General features: G+C 36.3%; 1 protein-coding gene across 2 annotated transcripts; it reads left to right on the forward strand.

The window, feature by feature from the left end:
• On the forward strand, positions 1-20,471 carry LOC129871245 (enhancer of mRNA-decapping protein 4-like). 2 transcript variants are annotated; one of them, XM_055946148.1, is made up of 5 exons: positions 1-2,117; positions 13,079-13,139; positions 18,606-18,764; positions 18,886-19,065; positions 19,495-20,471. In XM_055946148.1, exons 3-5 carry the CDS (start codon positions 18,630-18,632, stop codon positions 19,612-19,614), a joined length of 435 nt encoding a protein of 144 aa, XP_055802123.1. In that variant the 5' UTR covers positions 1-2,117; positions 13,079-13,139; positions 18,606-18,629; the 3' UTR covers positions 19,615-20,471. The 2 variants fall into 2 exon arrangements, with proteins under 2 accessions (XP_055802123.1, XP_055802122.1); XM_055946147.1 differs by lacking the exons at positions 1-2,117; positions 13,079-13,139 and adding an exon at positions 17,032-17,442.
• The last annotated feature ends 248 nt before the right edge of the window (positions 20,472-20,719 follow it).

A 20,719-nucleotide genomic window follows, 5' to 3' on the forward strand; every position in this document is an offset into this window, starting at 1 on the left:
TAAACTATTTTCACACTTCTCCTCTTCTCTCTAAACCATCTCTCTCTCCTCCCCCTGTTATTTCCTCTCTTTTTCCTCACTCTCTCCGCCGCCCGCCTCTCTCTTTCACTCTCTCCCAAGATCCGCCGCCCATCTCTATCTCTCCACCCTCACGCCGCCTCCCTCCTCCTCTCACGTCACCGGTGGAAACCTCTAAACCATCTCTCTCTCACTCTTTCTCCCTCTTAAAGGACCGCTTCCCTCTCCCCTCTCCTCGTCTTTCTCTGTCTCTCCTTGCTGCCGGCAAAGCAACCATCACCGTACCTCCACTCCATCTTGCTGTTTCCTTTCATCGGCAAACCACCATAGAACCACCGCCTCTCCTTCCTCTGCTCTCACTCTTCTCCTTCTCAAGACCACCGCCGCACCACCATCCTCTCTTCTCTTCTCCGATCTCCGTCACCTCTCTCACACCAACTTTGCCCCACCTCTATACAGAACACCAAACTGCCACAACTCCAACCACCAGTCAGCAACAACAAGGATGAAAAATGTCCATCATATTAAAATTCAAATTAAAGAAACTCTGAGATCTGTACAGATTCGCCCCTGGTGTGGTCTTTTCAACATTTTTTCTTCTTCAAGATTATGAGATTTGCTATTATTTGGATTGCTCTTGTTTATTCTTACACCTATTGTGCTAACAACTATTAATCTTCTGTTTAGTTCTTTCATTGACATATTATTTTTTTCAACTTTTGTTAAAGTACGATAGTGATAACATTAATATTTAATTATAGCTTCATTACCATCTTGTTAATCTTCTATGTATATCTGAGTTAATTACATGTTTTGCTGGTATCAACTGAATTGTTTTTAAAATTAAATGTTGGCTTTTGTTGCTACGATGTGTCAAATTATTGTAGTATGAAATCATCATTCATTAATTTCTGCATATTTCTTGCTCTTAATTGATTCTGTAATTGTTTTGAATTAGAGTAAATGGTACGCTCAGCCTAACTCTATGTATAGCTCAATTTGTTAATTGATTACGTGATTTTGGAAATAATTATGGTAAGATTGTTCTATTGTTACACCTGACTTTCGAAAATTGATCATATTCTTGATCACTGTGATTTGTTCAATTCTTTTCCTTTTGATTGTGACATCCTTATTGAAGATTACAAATTTTATTCCTATTTAAATTTGAATTGAGTTTCTTAAGTATATAAAATAGTAAACTTTACTGATTATTTCCTTTCACCCCTTTAATTAATGTTCTCCCTTTATAGATAGTAATTATTGTTGCTCATCGTTGGAATAAGTCTTCAAAAGGAAAACTTTTCCTTGATTTATGGGTTTGAATATTGGCCTACCATGTGGTATTATTATTTAGTCTAGATTCCTTTATTATATGAATAGTACATCTTCCTCACTTTTTGAATAATTTTTACACTTTATAGGCCCTACAAATAAGAAAAAAAACATACATGTTATTACTTGAATACTTTTCATACATTTGAACATCAATATTTATAGCACTTTGGCTTACTTTAATTTCTGCCTATAATTGATTATTTTTTTAAATTAAGTTGCATAAATTTCTTCTACAAGTATTGATAGTAGGCCCATCTTAGCATTAGTGTTGGGACTTTCTGGCAGTGTTAGCTATTTTTTTTGCTTGAGCATTTCATCATTTCGAATACATCTGACCAAATCACATTGTAATTGATTTGGTTGTTGAAAATTTTGACCAATTTTGTTGTTGAAAAATCTTGGTTGATTTTGTTTTTGATAATTTTGTCATCTTCCTTTGAAATATTTGCTCTCTTTATGGCTTATTTGAGAATAGTCTGACTAAAATAGGGGCTCAATCATTTTTTTCTTGATTTTCTTGATTTTTTTGTTTTTCTTGATTGTCCTTTATCACTATAAAAGAAGACCCCTATCTTCATTTACAGGGATAGAGAAAAAAGAAAAGGGAGATGGACAGAAAAGAAACACACACATAAGACACATAGAGAGCATACAAAAAAAAGGAAGAAGACATAATTTCTTTTACTTTTCATTTTCTGTTTTTGATTTTGGCTTCACTATTCAGATTTTCGTTTGTTTGTTCTTCTAACTGAAGTATCCAGGTTAGTCCCAACCTTTCTTTATATGTTGGTTTATTATTGTTTTTTTGAAATGTGTTCTTATGTTGTTTGTTTGTTTTGTTGAAGTAAAATTATATAATCATGATCTACTTTTATATTATTTGTGTACTGCTTGTATTTTCTTTATGGTTTAGCAAGGTTTGGACTTCAAAGTTCAAGATATGAAGAGTTCACTTGGAACAGGATTCGTATAGTCTTAGTCCATGTTTTATTATTTCTATTTGTATATTATTTTTCTTTATTAATTTTGTCCTGTAATAATGAACTTTGTATATAATGAAAGGGGAAGATACATAGGCTTGCTACTTGTTTATTTTATTTATTTTTAGTTTATCATAATGTGTGTGTTGTTTGAAAAGCATGTTTACCTTATATAATTATAATATTCATATTAATATGATTAGGTTCATTTTATTTCTTTTTCACAAGATGTTTGTTTTTATAAAAAAATAAAATAAAATGTCCTAAGGTCAATTTGTTAAAATTTAAATATCATTTATCAACATACGTGTTTCAAAATAATTTACGTTCTTATATGTGCTCTCTTTGTTTATGTTCAATTTAAATCTCATTAGAGTAATTGCTTGAAGATTGTCTTACATTATAACTTGTCTTTTAGTTAGAAACCATGCTTCTAGTTTTTTCAAACAATAATTTTTCCATGTTAATCATTTAGACACTATGTATGTAGGATCTACTAAATAAATTTTGAACATAATGATTTAATTATATCGTATTTAGATTTAAATATTATTTCACTTAGATATCATGCCTATAGAATTGGAATATATATTTTCAGCATATTATAAAAAATCATGCCTATAGGACTATAAATATTTTAATCATGTTAATTTTTTATTTATTTTTTCAAGAATAGACCCTACACGAGGCTCCCACCTCTCGTGCGCGGTCAGGGGTTAAGCCGCTCACCCCCAAGTTGTATTATACATAAAACATAAAAAAATACAGGGAGGGGGCATAGACCTAACCTCCAATCCTATGGTGGTTCATAAGTCGGCCATCCTACTAAGGTCAGCCAACTCATTCCCGATACATGCACACGAAAAGAAAACCTAAAAACTATGCACCTAAAGGAGAGGACTCCCCTCGACACAAAGAAACTAGGAAAGCATAAATAGGGGAGAACACTGTAATTGGGTGCTCAATCCAAGGGTGCAAAATGAAATAGTAGATCATGGAGGCTTTTTAATCCGTTTGGTCTTCCTCCGTCTGAAGCTGGACAGGCCGACTCTATCTAGCATGTAGTATCCTCGAGTACCAGGAAGTAGCTGCTGGAGGGTGGTGTAGTGGCCTGGAGTGGTAAGAATGTGACTGTGCTTGGAGAGAGCATCCGCATCATGTTAAGTCATAAAGAAACTATATCTATAGGATTTAATAAATTTCTTTTCAATAGATATTTTATTTAGAAACCATGGTTATAGATTAATAATATTTTCAACATGTTAGTCATTTAGATATCATGTTCATAGAAATTTTATGTTAATGTCATATAGCAAATCATGTCTATAAGACTTAATGAATATTTTAGTAATTATAAATCATCTATAAATTTTTAGCATGTTATTAGGATAGATTAATAATATTTTCAACATGTTAGTCATTTAGATATCATGTTCATAGAATTTTTATGTTAATGTCATATAACAAATTATGTCTATAGAACTTAATGAATATTTTAGTAATTATAAATAATCTTTAAATTTTTAGCATGTTATTAGGATATAGTGAATATTTTCAGAAGGTTACTTTAGGTAGAAATCATGCCTATAGGTTAAGATTGACTTCGCTAATTAATCATGCTTAATATTGGTGACATATATTTTTTCAATTTAGATACCATGTTCGTAGGATTTAATTTATTACTCCCAACATGTTAATATGCATAGAAATTATGTTCATAGGATTTTAATAAATATTTATCATGATATTATATGTAAAAATTATACCTATATAATTTTAATAATTATTTATCATATTATTTTATATTGAAACCATGCGTATAACATTTAATAAATATTTCAGAAACTAATTGTAATAGAAAGCATGCTTAATATTTTTCATAAAATTTTCAATATATTGTTAAAAATCATGCTTATAGAGTTTTAATAAGTTTTCATAATATTATTTTATAGATAAATTATGCCTATGACATTTTAATAAAAAATTTAACATAATATTTAGAAACCATATTTATAGTATTTTAATAAATTTCCAGCATGCTATTAACTAGAAATCATGTTCATAAGATTTTATAAATACTATTAGTTAATAACTAAAGTTATTGAGAATGTCCTCTTTTATTATAATCAATCTAGTAATTGAAATTGCCTTTATATGTTTAATGATTGATCCTTTTCCATGAAATTCTACTTTTGACTCTTACATTTAACTATGTTTGCACAAACCTAATATTTATTATGACCTTGACAACTTGTATGTGTTTTCAAGCATGCTAATTAATTAATCTAGAGGCTTATTTGAGACTTTACATGCTAACTGCTCGTTTTATTGGTTTTGTTGGACGATCTGTCTGACTAGCAAACCTATATTTACTTTTAGAACCTACCCAATTTGTAAATCCAATGCTTCTTGGATATTAAGTTGGGACGATAAACACCTTTTAGGACGTTAGATTTTTATTTCTTTTAGATCGCTTTAGGATTATAATAACAAATGAACTTAGGAGGGGTAGGGATAGATAGGCCCTTCGAAAATGATGTAAGGTGACCCAAGCAGAACAATGTCAAAACAGTATATATTTTTTTCTCCCAATAAAGAAGTCGGGCACTGATCCGAAGAACATAAGAACGTAAATATTTTAATCCTATCAACTCTTAAATACTTTTGTATGTCTATATTTGGAGTAGTTTAATATTTTAAAACTTAATGATTTTTAGGCATCATTAATTTTATTTGAAGTTTCACCCACAAATTATATTTATTACATATTACATACCCGTATATCTACGCTTGTCTATTATTTGATTTACTCATTTATTAGTTTTTTTGATATCATATATAAATAAAGTAATGAGTTCTAACACTCGACATTCATATTAGTTACCATAAATTTAGGTAAGCTTGCTTATTTATTCATATGACTTTAAACATATATCTATATTTTAATAGATAAAATTTCCATACATTTCAAGCATATTAACTTATTATTTATTTTTATCGTACGATGAATATATTACTACTAAATTTTCTCCATTCATATTATAGACGTACATATGACATACCTTGTATTTTTCCTCTTTCTTTCTCAAATTAATGAATATTTTCTTATCACCATTTTTTGAAGCAAATAAATAAATAAAATATTCCTAATCATTTTCTAAAACTAATTTTAAGGACTATCTTCGAATAGGCTCTAAGGGCTGCTTAACACCTTCCCCTCGAGTTTCAAAATCCCTAGCTAGAATCTCACTGATTTCGTAAATCAAAACAGAGTTTACATTTATATTTTTGTTAAATGGTTTTCCTAATATTTTCCTCAAAATTAGGTGGCGATTATAAAGAATTTTCAAAATCAGAGACATAGCCATTTAATGTTGCAAACTATTTTGACCAGTTCGAAAATAGAGTGTGACACATAGCTACTACATAATACTGATACACGTCTCAAAAGTGGACCATAGAAATAAAGATTGTCTCCAAAAGCAAAAGACAAGTCAAATATGTAAAGATGGAGATAGAAACATCCCAAAGTACCAAGTGATCAGCCTCGTCTCTGGTGCTGACTGTAGCTGGCCCAATCAATGCTGGATATTGGTGCTCGGACTTGTCACACCCCGATATTAACAGAGTGTGATGGGCACCCGACCCTTTGCTTGGAGACGAGCGAACCCGCTGCTTCATAGCACATACTTAATCTATTTAGACTTTTACATCAATAAGAAATTAAAAAAACATAGCTAAGCTTTCCCAATCTATCATCCCATAAAACTCGTGACATACGACATAATAACATATCGGCTGGTGACGCCGCTTACAAAGCTGACACTCTATTCCCACGACTCTATCTGCAAAGTCTCTAACTTCGAATGAAACATCATAGCGCATATACTCTGACTCGGCAGCACTCCAGGAACAAGTGGAGTTGCTAACCCCGCTGCAACATCTTCTACAATAGCTTCTTCTCATCTAGGTGTACCTGCGCGGCATGAAACGCAGCCCCCCCAAAGAAAACAAGAGGGTCAGTACGAGTAATGTACTGAGTATGTAAGGCATGGAAATCAGCATAACAAAGAACATAAGGTATGAACAACCATATCGTTGAATCATAGAACATATAGTGAGTTAAGAGAGTAACCTGTACATATGAGTGCCCTTTTAGGCCAGATGCCATGCATGCTTGTCTTTCATGTAAAACATATCTTTTTCATATACATAGAAAATAAAAGTCATATCACCGAACAACGTCGGCGTGCCCACATATGAACCGCGTCCGGGCATCCCGCGTCCAGGATGAAAATTACTCCAACTGATCAGGTGGGAATGCGTCTATAGCGCCACATATACACCTCCCCATATCCCCCATATACATATACATATACATATATATATAGACAGCATGCAGGAGAGCTCAACGAAAGTCATGTATCTATCGGAGTGACGGAAGGTCGGTAACCTCCGATTATATTATGAATTAATCACGGTCGCTTTGTCTCACCTTGAAGGAACAATTGTTATAAGATGAGACTATTATTTAAAAATCAAGACGAGAGTAATATCAAGAGCCTTTTAGACATGAATCTGTTCTTATCATAGCCATTATAGCATATTCTCATTCTCGAAGTCATCAATGTCGTTGTAAAACATATCTATCGTTACTGTCATAAAAGCTTGTAATACTGTAAACCTTTGTCTTGGAAAGCTATAGACATTTTGGAAAACATTGACGGGGTATAGAAAAGGTAGTCATTCCCTTGGGACCATTGAGACCTAGCTTTTGGAAACAAAGAAAATATGGAAGCACTTATGAAATCATGACATCGGAATCATGCCTTAAAAGGAAAGGGTAAGCCTTACATACTTATGCCAAAGACATGCCAAAAGAAGGAACGGTTAACTTTACATACCTGTACCGCGCCTTACCAGCTTTTCTTATTCTTCCAACTTGTTAGTCTACATTCAAGAGAGTTGACATAGTCATTAGATTCAACACCATATACGCGTCTTAATCCTTCAAACAAATTAATTTCTAATCTGCCGAAATTTCGGCAGCATCTCCCCTATAAATACACCATCCCCGAGATCTCAACTCGGCCACCATGTAAACAATCAAATCAACAACAACAACCAGCAGTGTATATATATACAATCAAATCACCTCAACTTTAAACAACACAAGCACCAAACAACTAGCATAAAACTCCGATACCAAAATAGAGTTTTTAACCTTTATTTCATAAAATCTTTAACCATACCAAACGGGGGGTCGTGTGGCTGCAACCAGAAGCAACCACACCCTTTTTAAAAGACTTTAAAGCCCTGCAACATACAATCCAACCAGCTGCACCCGCATCGCCACAACGACAACACACTACGCGACTTCGATTTAACTACTATGACTTTAATTTAGTAGTTTCCAACTTCATGCCTCCTTATACATTTTCTCTGCTTCCAGCCATATTTAGGACACGTAATACACCTCATAACCACATCATAAACTCAAATTTTAAAGGAGAGACCTTACCTTTCCCAAAACTCTCCAAAACTTGCCTCGGAAGCTCTCCTAGCGCGGCTAAAACTTTGGGGCTGTTCGGTGACGTTTTGGGCTTCTCCAAACCATAAAATTTCATTACCAATACCTTCATAACATCATGGTACACCCTAGATAATTAATTCACGGAACGAAATCGGAAAACTCAATTTTTTTCCTCTTGGCCGCCACTAGTTTCTCTAGTTTCCTAGAGTTTCTTTTCTTCTTCTTGCTCTAGCTGCTGCCATGTGGCACAACCAGCTGCTGCCACATGTCACTTCCTTTTCCCCCTCGTGGGTTCGTAGTCTCGCCTTATTTTCCAAACCTATGTAATCCTTACTACGTAAGCTTGGTATGTACTCAAGTAGTTTAAGTATGTGAGATTTCCAAGTTGGTAGCTTACGTATGTGACATATCCAAGGTAATAAATTACGCAATTAAGACGAGTCCTACGACTCACTACTTGGCCTCCAATTCCTTCCGAATTCTTATGGCCCCTTTCTCCATTTTTTTCTACAATTTCTCTTTTAAAAAAAATAAAGATGACTTAATTGCCTTGCCATGTACACTTTGGTTCCTTCAAGAACATTCTTGAACATTTTGTGAAATTCCCGTTTTACCCCTAGCCTTCCACAATATTACCATAGGCCACTTTGCGAATTTTCCTTTTTGCCCTTTGCCTTTCCCAATATTTCCAAACTATTAATGTTCATAAATGATATTCATAACCAACTTGTGTGCTAAACAAAATAAAATATGACCTTGTTTTAAACTTTCCGCGATTTTTCTTGAATTATCTGAAAATACCAAAATGCGGGATATAACAGGACCTGCATTATGAAAATGAATGTAGAGTGTAGCATGAGTACCAAAACAAAAAGTACCCAGTAGGCATCATAGGCCGGCTGAGCTTGAAAAGTAAAGGTTATATGGAAAAAAGGAATAGAACATAACAAAGGTCAAGAGCGGAAATCTAAGCAAAGAAATGCAAACGAGTGTAAAAGGACTAACTAAGGTAATCTACAGGCTAACTACACCTAACTGGGCTCCCATAAAACCAGAAGGTATACTTGTGTGAAAGTTAAATTGAAACTCGAGCGGATCCCCATAATCCCGATGGGTATACAAAATAGCTAAACCTCTGAGGACCAAACCAACTAATGAGAACTGAACCCACAAATCTAAGGCTGGAGAATGTAGTACTAGAACCTTAAGCCAAACCAATAGAATTTGAAAGTATAGAGGTCAGACTTTAAATCAGATGCTCGTCAAGAGTATCATTATAATCGAGGCTGAAACTTGAAGTCAAATTCTCATTGGAGATATTAATATGATTGAGGCTAGACCTTGAATCTAGCTGCCCGTCGATAGTATCAATGAGATCGAGGACAAACCTTGAATCAGTATGCTTGCCAAAAGTATCAATTTAGCTGCTGAGGGTAGAAACATCAAGCAATGATCATGAGTCACCATGGAAGGTCGTCCATCCATAGTGAATCAGGACAGCACTCCAAGCTCTCCCAAACCTAACCCTGAATCACCAAAATAGGCCCAAGAGCTCAAATCATCCACAAACAAATCGAAGGAAGAAGAGGAAGAGTAAAAGGTCGCCAGGCTGTGGAAATACCTAATCTAAGGGTCAAACTACCAGACCCAAGGTTGCTTATCTAGTCAACAGGGAGATAAGTCATCCGAGTTGACGTCGAAGTGAAAGCAAAGCCTAACAACTCCAACTAACGCAAGTCTACGACAACACTAGTTTAAGCTTCGACTAAGGACAACATGCGTATAATCAATGGAAAGCAGTAATTATCATGACCAAAAGGTATGGATGATCAAATTTAAACAACAGCATACTCACAAGTTCCCAAAATTTTCTGAAATAACCCTAAGGCATGATTTATAAACACCCAAACATGGTATAATGGCTAACCTGTAATATCCCTGAAGGTCATTTTTGGATTTGTTTATAAAATTACCATTTCACCCCTCTCTTTAGTTGCCTCGAGTCATTTCTGATTGGTACCGGGTCTTGGTTTTAGAAAATCCTATGAAAAGTGGAGTCTTTGGAATTTTTGAGTTTTCATAAGCTTTAAGTGTTCAAAAGTGGTACTTAAGGTCAACTAGATCTATGGGTCTCATAATGGAATTTCATCGATTTCAGTAGCTCTAAAATGTGGAAATTGGTCTAGGAGAGTTTACAGATGAGTTTTTGAGTTGTAATGAAGATATGAGGTCTTGAGTTGAGAATTTGAGGAATTTTAGGCCAAGGTTTGACTTTGATCAACTTTTGGAGTTTTGATACTCGGAATGAAATTTTGATAAATCTGTTGGATTTGGGGGATGGTTTTTAGTCTAGAAGAAGTGTTGGTTGAATTTTTAGAGGTCCCGAGCCCAATTTTAGTATTTTTAAGGCCTAAGTTTGTTTAGTTGCGACTTTTTGAGTTTCGGGTCAAGGATCCTCCAATTCAAATTTTTATGGTTCCATCAGCTCTAAAATGGAAAAATTAGTCTAGTAGCATAGTCGACATAAATATCGAGACAACTAATACAAGTTTGGGGCTATTTGATGCTTTTGACTTTGAAAGTTAGCCTATGGCTGACTTTGGTCAACATTCTTGAAAAATGTACTAGGATGAAAATTTTGACAGCTCGGTTAGTTCGAGAATGTCAATTTTAGTCTAGAATGATCCTTCGTTCGCTTTTTGAAGCTTCCGGTCTAATCTCGAGGCCCATTGTGGAATTTACCTTAAAATTGCACTTAGGTGTGGGACCCACTTTTCATAAAAATGACCTAGTATGGAAATTTTGAATGCGTCATTGAGTTCAAAATGCTGAACTTGGTGGGATAGCATATATCATTTGTGCACACGGGGTTCCGAACGAATCCTGAACACCCTTTTGGAGATTTTGGGACTCTGCAAAACAATGGGTGCAATAGTTGCTGGTGCAAGCATAAAAACCCCATTTTTGTTTTTTTATCCAATTTCAAGACTCCATATCTTGAGCTATAGAGCTCCAAATTGAGTGATTCAAAAGAAAAACATGTGATTTTTTTAGGAGAACACATTGGGGAGCTCGGAAACTAATTTAGGGTATTCAATTGAGGCAGGATCTTAATTTTAGTTGTTGCATTGTCCACTTTCATAGTGAATTTTTAATAACTTTGAGAATTTATTTCTTGGTCTATTTAAATTTGATTTTGTCAATTCCCGGGTCTAAGTCAAGGAAATGGCATGGGGAATCCATTAGTGAGCTCGAAACTTGTTTAGGATCATCGTGTGAGGTAAATTTCTATTTTACCTGCTTCCATTATCATTTTTGAATTGGAATTTTAATGAAATTTTGGAGGATTGTAACTTGATCATTTTAGTTCTGTTATTATGGTTCTTGAGGCTAACTTGTGAGTTTTTCCACAAGGAACATAGTAGTGTTCTTAGTTTCAGTCGTGGGGGTTTCATTTTTGAGAAATTCTGTTGATAGATATTGCCATAGTTTCTCCTTTAGCTTGAATTGTGGCAAATTCGTTGCATGCTTATTTCGTGTCGTTTCCTAACCCCAAACTTTGTTTCTATTTGATTTTTGAGCTTGGGGTGCTGTTTTGGACTATTTTTGGGGTAAATTCTAAAATTCTAGAAGCGGGTCCCACATTTCTCGCTTTAGACCCCGAAATTGTTCCATCTTCAAAAATTATGAATTTACTGTCAAAACACTTGTAACGACATTTTGAATCGAAACGGGAAAGCTCTTATTCTGTAAGTTAGAGCGCGAGTGGTCGGCCTATAGGTAGGCTATAATTTTTCCCTCTTTAGAGTAAGCATGTTTAGGCATTTGTATATTGAATTGTATGATTTTAGAGGGTTTTTTGGTTTTGAGCATTCTAAATTCCTTGATTTCATGCCCTAGCTGTTATTTTTGGGGTATTGTCAGACTGCTAAAGTAAGTCTTTGATTATTGTTGATCTTCTATACCTTGTGGTGTGTGTTGTTCCTTTGGTTATTTATTGGAAAGCATGTTTGGCCTTAGTCTAGGCTTAGACTAGTGTTTCCTTACACTTGCGCGATTTTGATGCCGTTGGACCTTAGAACTTCTCTAACGTCATTTCGGACAGTAGCTCCCTGTAGACTGATATAACAGACTTGAATCTGATAGTATGAGCTTTAGCTAGGCAGTAATTCCACTTTGGGACCTTACCTACATAATTCCCTATTCTCCTATTAGTCTTATATCTCTTGATTCTTGACTGTAGGAGTCTTTTCGATAATTCTTGGTGATATAGTTTGGGCTGGAATGATGTATTTATGGCATTCAATTTGGGGGTACTCCCCATGATGCTCGATTGGCCGCTGATCCTAATTCTGATCGACTCTTTAGCTACAATTACTCTATTCGATCCTATGGTCTAGCTTATTTGTGTTAACTCTTTGTCTATAGTTACTAGGTTCGAGCTCACGGTCTAGCCTACTCATGTTCGAATCCTTGGCTATAGTTACCCAGTTTGAGCCCGTGGTCTAGCCTACTTGTGTTCGACTCCTTGGCTACAATTATCCAGTTCGAGCCCATGGTCTATCCTACTCAGTTCAACTCTTTGGCTATAGTTACCCGGTTCAAGCCCATGGTCTAGCCTACTCGTGTTCGACTCCTTGGCTATAGTTAGCCGGTTCAAGTCTGCGGTCTATCTTACACGATTTTCAAATCCATGATTCTCTATCACCCGGTTCAAGTCCTTGGTTGCTTCAAATCCTGGTTTGGGTTCCTAATTCTTTGATGAATCTTTGGTTCAAGTCTTTATCTCCTCTCATCTTTGGGTTTATGTTTTAAACTCTTGGGATGGTTTGGTTCAAGTCCAGGAATTGGTGGTATTATTGGGACTCTGTTGACTCCATTCATTTTACTTTAGCTATCTTTGCTCCTGTAAGGCTTATAGGGGTCCATTCAGGTTGTTACCTTAGACTTGTAAACAAGCATACCCATCGGGTTTATGGGAGCCTGGCGGATTTAGATAGGTCCTTTCTCTTTGTTTGTTGAGTATGCTTATATACATACGTACATTTATGTACATACCTATATTTACTTCTGCCCTCTCTCTGTTTGTGGTTACTTTCTCGCATTTCTATTTACTTTTGTTTATCTTGCTCAGTCGGCCTATGATGCCTAATGGGCACCTGTTGTTTTGGTACTGATACTATACTCTGCATTTGTTTTCGTGATGCAGGTCTGAGTTTTAACTATCAGTGTTGGTTTTGAGCCAGCAACAGTCGTGATCAGAGACGAGGGTGAGCACACAACATTATGGATTTACCTATTTCCTTTTGTATATAAATTTTATCTGTCTTTTGCTCTTTGAGACAATCTTGTTTTTGTGGTCAACTTTTGAGACTTATACTGTTTTTGTAGTAGATCTGTACTTGTGATTTCTAGGTTCTGGGAGGGATCTTTTTGTTTATATATGCTTAGCTTTGCTTCTGCTCGTTCATGTATGTTCCTATTATTTCATTGTTGTTCTTAGATTGAATTGTTGGTCTTGTACCCTGACATCCCATTACTCAAAGTTTTGGGATATTGGTCGGCTTGCCTACTGGTGGGTCATAGTAGGCGCCATAATGACCTAAAAAATCGGGTTGTGACATAACCACCCCGAATTCAAACTATTCAACAAGAATTCACATAATCAAGCTCATTCTAAGGAACAAGAAACTGTACCCTACCCGTAGGATGATCATGCACACTTCAAAATAAAAAAAAACAAAGCTTTCACTTTTCAAACGACCTCCAAACGCTGTCATGCTATCAAAATAGGTACACAATGTCAATACGGTTGTTTTGGTACTAAATTTACTACAATTAGATAAGGATAAATTTTGGAGTCTAAATATAGGAATGTGGGAGCTGCTCCTAAGATTTCGGAATTGACTTTGTGAAATGGTTCTAAATACCTCCCCAAACTTGCGTTCAAAAATTTAACACAATTCGGGGCTCAAAACAGCTTAAACACGAACATGCAATAAAAACCAAATTTTCAGCTTAATTATCAACACTGGCAGCAGCTAATACTCAAAATTTACCTCAAAGACACTTCCCTAACACTTTCTTAAGCTTTCAACACGCTCTCCTAGCAGTTCCCTACACTCCAGGCTCCGAATCACCCCAAACATACTTAAATTGAGAGAGTTATGAACTTTTGAACTTTGGGAAATGATCTGAAATTTGTCCTTGGTCTCCATTAAAAGAGCAAGGATTTACCCTCCGTGAATGCGGCTACAATAGCCCATGAAAGTAGAGAAGAAGTGTCGAAGCATTTGCGAACATGAAGGATCCTCCACCAACTCGGAAGGCAAGGCCACAGACCTTCGCAAATGTGGATGGCTTCCTGCGATTGCGGAGACCAAATCGGCAGCAGAGACCAAATTGGCAAGCCACCACGAATGACGCCTAGTCCCCACGAACATGGAGAGTCAAGTCACTAACTTCCACAAACGCAACCTAAGGCCTAAAAACGTGCAGGCCAAATGTGCCCTGCACCAGCACTGTTGTAAGATAGGATTTTTGGCATTGTATAAGTTTTCAACAGGGTGCTCGAGATTCGATCAGAAACCCTTGGGTGCAAATGATATGTGCTACCCAACCAAATTTGAAATTTTGGCCTCAATGACGTAGTCGAAATTCCCATATGAGGTCATTTTGATTAAAAGTGGGTACCACACCCAAAGAGAATTTTTTTCAAAATTCCACAACAAGTCCTGAGATTAGATCAGAAGCCCCAGAAAGTGCACAAAGTGTCTTTCTAGATCAAACTCGACATTCCAAAAGTAACCGCGAGGAAGAAATTTTCATCTTATTGCATTTTCCAAAAATGTTGACCAATGTCAAACTTAGGCAAAATTTCAAAGGCTAAAATGTCAAATGGCCCCAAACTTTCATCGAGTGCCTTAATACTCATGGCGACCATGCTACTAGCTTAATTTTGTCACTCTAGAGCTGATGGAACCATTAAAATTCCATTTTGATGTCGTTTAATTTAAGTTATGTATGAAATAAATTTTTTAAGTTTTGAAAGCTCTATAACGGAGAAACGGGCCTAAAACCCAAATTAGTGACTAGGCGACTAAGCAGTTTGTGCCAGCAAGTCATAAATAACTTGGGGTCGCTATAAGAATGCTCTAAACAATAAAGCAAATGCCTTAACTCAAAAATGACATGGAGGGTCATTACAACTATTGAGAATGTTGGAGGCAAGGCTTACATATAGGAAACATCACTAACTGTCCTCAAAATCTCAAAAGGCCCAATATATTTAGGGATGAATTTTCCCCGCCTACCAAATTTCATCACTCTTAATGGATGATACTCGGAGAAATACTTTATCACCCACTGCAAACCTCGACGATCGACGCCTATGATCAACATAACTCTGGTGTCTACTTTGAGCTATCTTGAGCATATCCTAAATCACCCTTACATGATTTAAGGCCTACTGAATCAAATCTGTACCATGTGACCTAAGCTCTGTAGATTCAAAACCAACCAAGCAGAGAGCGATAATGCCTACTATATAAAGCCTCACATAGGGCGATCTGAATACTAGAGTGGTAACTGTTGTTGTACGCAAACTCCACTAAAGGAAAGAACTAGTCCCACTGACCTCATAAGTCCAAAATAAAAGACTGCAACATATCCCCAAGAACCTAAATAGTCTGCTCCGACTGACCATCAGTCTACTGGTGGAAAGTTGTGCTAAGGTCAACCTGGGTGCCCAAATCATCCTGAAAAGTCCTTTAAAAGCTAGAAATGAACTAAGAAACTTGATTATATATAATAGATACACGCATGCCATGATGACGAACCACCTCTCGAACATAGATACGAGCTAATATTTCAGCACTGAAGGAAGAATGAATGGAAAATAAGTGTGCTAACTTGGTCAATCGATCAATGATGACCCAAATACTATCAACACCTCTAGACGTGCATGATAACCCTACAATAAATTCCATGGTGATAAGCTCCCACTTCCACTTAAGAATAGATCTTCTCTGAAACTCGCCACCAGGACCTAAATGCTCGGCCTTCACCTACTGATAGCTTAACCAACAAGATACATAGTCTGCAATGTATCTCCTCATACATCTCAACCAGTAATGCTACCTCAAGTCATGATAAATCTTAGCGGTGCCTGGATAGATATAGTATCTACAATCATTGGCCTCACTAAGGATCAACTAAATTAAACCCCCAACCCTCAAAACATATAGGTGGCCATCTAACCTCAATACACCATCTAAATCTAAGGTAGCCTGACCGGTGTCACTTCCCAAAACTCAGTATCAAAAAGCTAACAAGTCCTTATTCTCAAAATGAAGACCGCAAATTCAATCTAATAAAGATGACTGAACTCCCACATAGGCTAGCACACGCCTGGAATCTGAAATATCAAGTTGAATCATTCTGTTAGCTAAGGACTGAATATCCAAAGTGAAAGATTTCACCATAACAGAAAGGAAAGCTAGAATACCCATACTCACCGACTTCTGACTCAAGGCATCTTCTACTATATTCGTCTTGCTCGGATGGTAGAGAATAGAGAGGTTGTAAAACTTCAGAAGCTCAATTCAATAGTGCTGCCTCGAATTAAGGTCCATCTAGCTCATAAGACACTAAAGGATCTTATGATCTACGTATATGTCATAAAAAATTCCATCTAGGTAGTGCCTCTAAATATTAAGCATAAAAACTATCGCTGCCAACTCCAAGTCACGAGTAGGTTAGTTGCGCTCTTATATCTTAAGCCGCCTCAATGCATGAGCTATAACCCTACCATGCGACATTAACAAACAAACCAAACCAACACTAGATGCATCACAATATACCGTGAAGCCCTCACCCTCAACTAGAAGAATTAATATGAGAGCAGTGGTAAGTAGCTCCTTAAGCTTCCGAGAGCTCAACTCACACTTTCCGGACCACTCAAACAGAACATCCTGGTGAGTCAATGGTTCTTCAATGGTGGAGAAGCCCTCGATAAAAAGATAATAACAACACGCTAATCTAATAAAGTTTTGAATCTCAACAACAAAGGTGGGCTTGGCCCAATCTCAAATAGCCTTGATATTTACCAGATCTACCATGATACCATCTTTGGACACCACATGACCCAAGAATGCTGTAGAATCAATCCAAAACTAGAACTCAAACCTCAATTTCTATATCATTAGCAAGACCACTGATATAAAACTCTAATTTTTTGAGATTGTGTGAATGTACCATCCCACAGAACTAACTGCTCAAACTTTTAATGGTAATCTGCCACAGACCCGATCTAGCGTAACTTAGCCAATTCTCCGAACTTCTGACTTCTAATTGGTGGCCCTAAACAAAGGTTAGAATGGCGTTTGAATTCATCCCAAGACGGTTGAGGCATATCTGTCTCTAGTTGAACTTGAAGAAACCAAACTTGTGCATTCCCTTCCAAATGAAAATAAGCAAATCAAAACTTTTCTTCTTCTGGAGTTTGTTGGTGTCGAAATAAGTGTTCACATCTGTTCAATCATCCCAAAGGGTCCTCTCGGCCATTAAATCATGGTAAATCCAACTTTGTAATGTCAAGGAATAATGGAACTTTCTCCTGCTTCAGATCCTGCCACTCTAGTTTTACCCTTCCAACCTCAATTCTGACTGCTATTTTCAGTTGATTCTGAATCGACCTTCGAATTTGCTAAATCATTTGTGAGTGCATCCAAGCGAGTATTTATTGTTGTCTGGCTAAATTGGTTGCACGTTCTTCTTGGAACAAGTTTACCAATTGTGCCAGTTGATGTTGAATTTTGTCTTCCATAAGTCCCAGCTCTGATTCCAAGTTGTTACGGTCCCCTGTTATGGATCTAGTTATGGGAAGATGCAAGATGAAGTCGGATGTTTTCTTCCTACGACCTATGGTGCTGGTTCGTTAAGAGAGAACCTGCAATCTCTTAAGTTAAAATATTCAAAAACTAGAACAATTTCCTACTTACCTTTCATGGAATAAACATAGAGTTTAAATACAATGTTGATACGATAACTACCCTTGGAAACTAGGAGATAACTTCTTAACATTAGTGGAATGAGATACTGCAAACTACTACAAAGAAATAACTACTACTGGACTAAGAAACTGCAATTAACTACTACAAAGAAATAGCTAGTACTGGAATGAGATACTGTAAATTGTTGGGACAATAAGGAGTGATAACAATGTTGTTGTTGTTGTTTCTGACCTATTTCATTTTCCCTTTTATAGTCTTGAAGTTCATTTTGGATTCGGATCTCCTATTGGTCATAAAGAGATAAATATTTCATTCTTCTCGTATTTTTTGGAGAGATCACTGAGAAATATAAACTCAGTTAATATCAGTCTATAAATTGCGCCTCAATCCCAAAATAACTAGGGGAGGAACAAGAATCCCCCCTATATGTCATCTAATCGTGCCCATTTTATTCCAATATTAGTAATACCTTAGTGATAAAGCTTTAGTTTTATTACATTTTTTCAATTTCAGACAAACTTATCAATTGAGAGGATTTAACTATTATATGGACTTGCGAGTTTTAAACTTTTTTCATTTGGTAATGTGAGAGTCACTAAATTGATGGAAAAACACTTGTTAGGATTCATGCCTGGTAAGTTTTTCTCTTTACAATGTCATTTTAGTAAGACTGGGTTCATTCTCTCTTGAAAACTGTACATTCAATTAACTCCATTTTCTCAGGATGCCATTAATTCTGCATCATCAATGACTCAAACATTGAGTGGAGAGCTGGCTGATGGTCAAAGAAAGTTGCTTGCTCTTGCTGTTTCTGGATCAAATTCTAAAACAGCAAATCCACTGGTTAGCTATGTTAGTAATGGACCGTTGCCACATGAGAAGGTTCTTGCCATTCCCAACATTGACTTAATGCTGCAGAAAAGAAGAATTTAGTTATATTCTGCTATCAAAAATCTTTGATCCTTGCTTATTATTCTGATTCAGATTTTTATGTCTGTAATAGCTTGATCTACCTCTTGATCCAACCAAAGAGTTATCTAGATTGTTAGTGCAATGCAAGTATAAGGATGCATTCGCTTCCAAAGAGTTATCTAGATTGTTAGTGCAATGCAAGTATGAGGATGCATTCGCTTCAGCCTTGCAAAGAAGTGAAGTGTCTTTTGTATCATGGTTATGCTCTCAGGTACGTCGTTTGCTTCGGCATCTATTTGTAGTATATGAGATAGTTTAGGACCAGTTAGTTGAGATATTATTCCATGTTCCAGCCGCTAGGCACCAAAAGCTTTTCTCATGAGCTGGTATGAGGATGAAGTTTTCTGAAGTCCATCACAAACAAATGATGAAGTTTGACAAATGCAAAGCAACTTTTGGTTTTACCTTGTCCATACACGACCAAATGGTGAAGCTGGCAAATGCAAAGACTTTTAATTTATCAAGTCCAATTTAAAGTTGATAAAGTAATGATATATTAGTTGATTGCATTTGACATCTTAGACGTACAATGGCAGGGGGCATTATGAGCTTCCTGCTGTCCGTACCCTAACAAGCCTTCCTGGATGCCAATTTGTTGTTAGTCACTGAATCTGAATAGTTTCCCTATGGTTTCTACCAGGTTGATTTACCAGGCATCTTGTCTATGAATCCTCTTCCTTTGAGTCAAGGAGTACTCCTTTCACTTCTTCAGCAGTTTGCCTATGATATTAGCAATGAGACTGCCCGAAAACTCTCCTGAATGGAGGAAGTGCTATCTGCCGTGAACCCGACGGACCCAATGATTGTAATGCACGCGCGACCTATCTTTGATCAAGTATATCAGATACTAATTCATCATAGTAATCTTCCTACCACAACTGCTGCCGAACTTTCAAGCATTCGGCTGATTATGCGTGTTATTAATTCCATGCTGATGACCTGTAAATGATGTTTATGTCAGGTGAATATTGAGGTTTGTACAAATCATAGGGATTTGATGAAAGATAAGTCGAACTGTAGTCTCTAGGCCTATGTCAACCTATTTCTTCCTTTTTGTATACTCATGTTATTTTGGTTTATCTGTAGTAGTTTGATTGATTTTCAAAGAAGTTAGAGGTCCTTTTCTCAATCGGGGAAGCATAAATCTGTCAGAGATTTCCTTTGCCCGGAATGAGCTTCTGCGTAGGTCCTTCCATGGGTTTCTTGTGTTGTCTACTCTACCTGAAGTTCTATACGTGTTACATCTTACTGCGATTTCAAGCTGCCAGGGTAAAGTTTTCATTCTAGAACAACATAATTCTAAGCTTTCCATTTTTGCAAGGCGGACCACTCACAACTTTTAAGAAGTTGGTGATTGTGGCATACTTCTTGTATTATGTCATTTGGGATGGAAATGAGGTTTAGTAAGGAGTGCTTCCCTGCATGGGGCAATGCGGGGTAAAGGAACTTTTTGGGGCATGAGACGTAGGGGAGCTTTATTGATCGGTTCCTTTCGATTTTGAATCTTATCCATCAATTCTTAATTTGTAAATATGCTAAATAGATAATTGAATCTCGATTAATCTGTAGCAGTTGATGATTCAGTTACTGGTTTAACTGATAGTGGTTAGAAATGTAAGTGAGACGATCTCGGTAAAATTATAAATTGAATAATTATGGTTTATTGTATAATGACTTGAGCAAGATAAAGCAAATAATTACTATTATTAATCAATGATAAAATGAGCTATATACATAAACAAAAAATAATATATCCTGTGGTGGAACTGCGATCAGAGAGGTTTCCAACCCAGTCAGCATTAGAAAACACAGAAAGATTGAGACGGCTGCTTGGAGTAATTTTAAGGCCATAATTAGCAGTGCTT

This window comes from Solanum dulcamara, chromosome 10 (genome assembly GCF_947179165.1).
Source record: "Solanum dulcamara chromosome 10, daSolDulc1.2, whole genome shotgun sequence".
Classification (NCBI taxonomy): domain Eukaryota; kingdom Viridiplantae; phylum Streptophyta; class Magnoliopsida; order Solanales; family Solanaceae; genus Solanum; species Solanum dulcamara.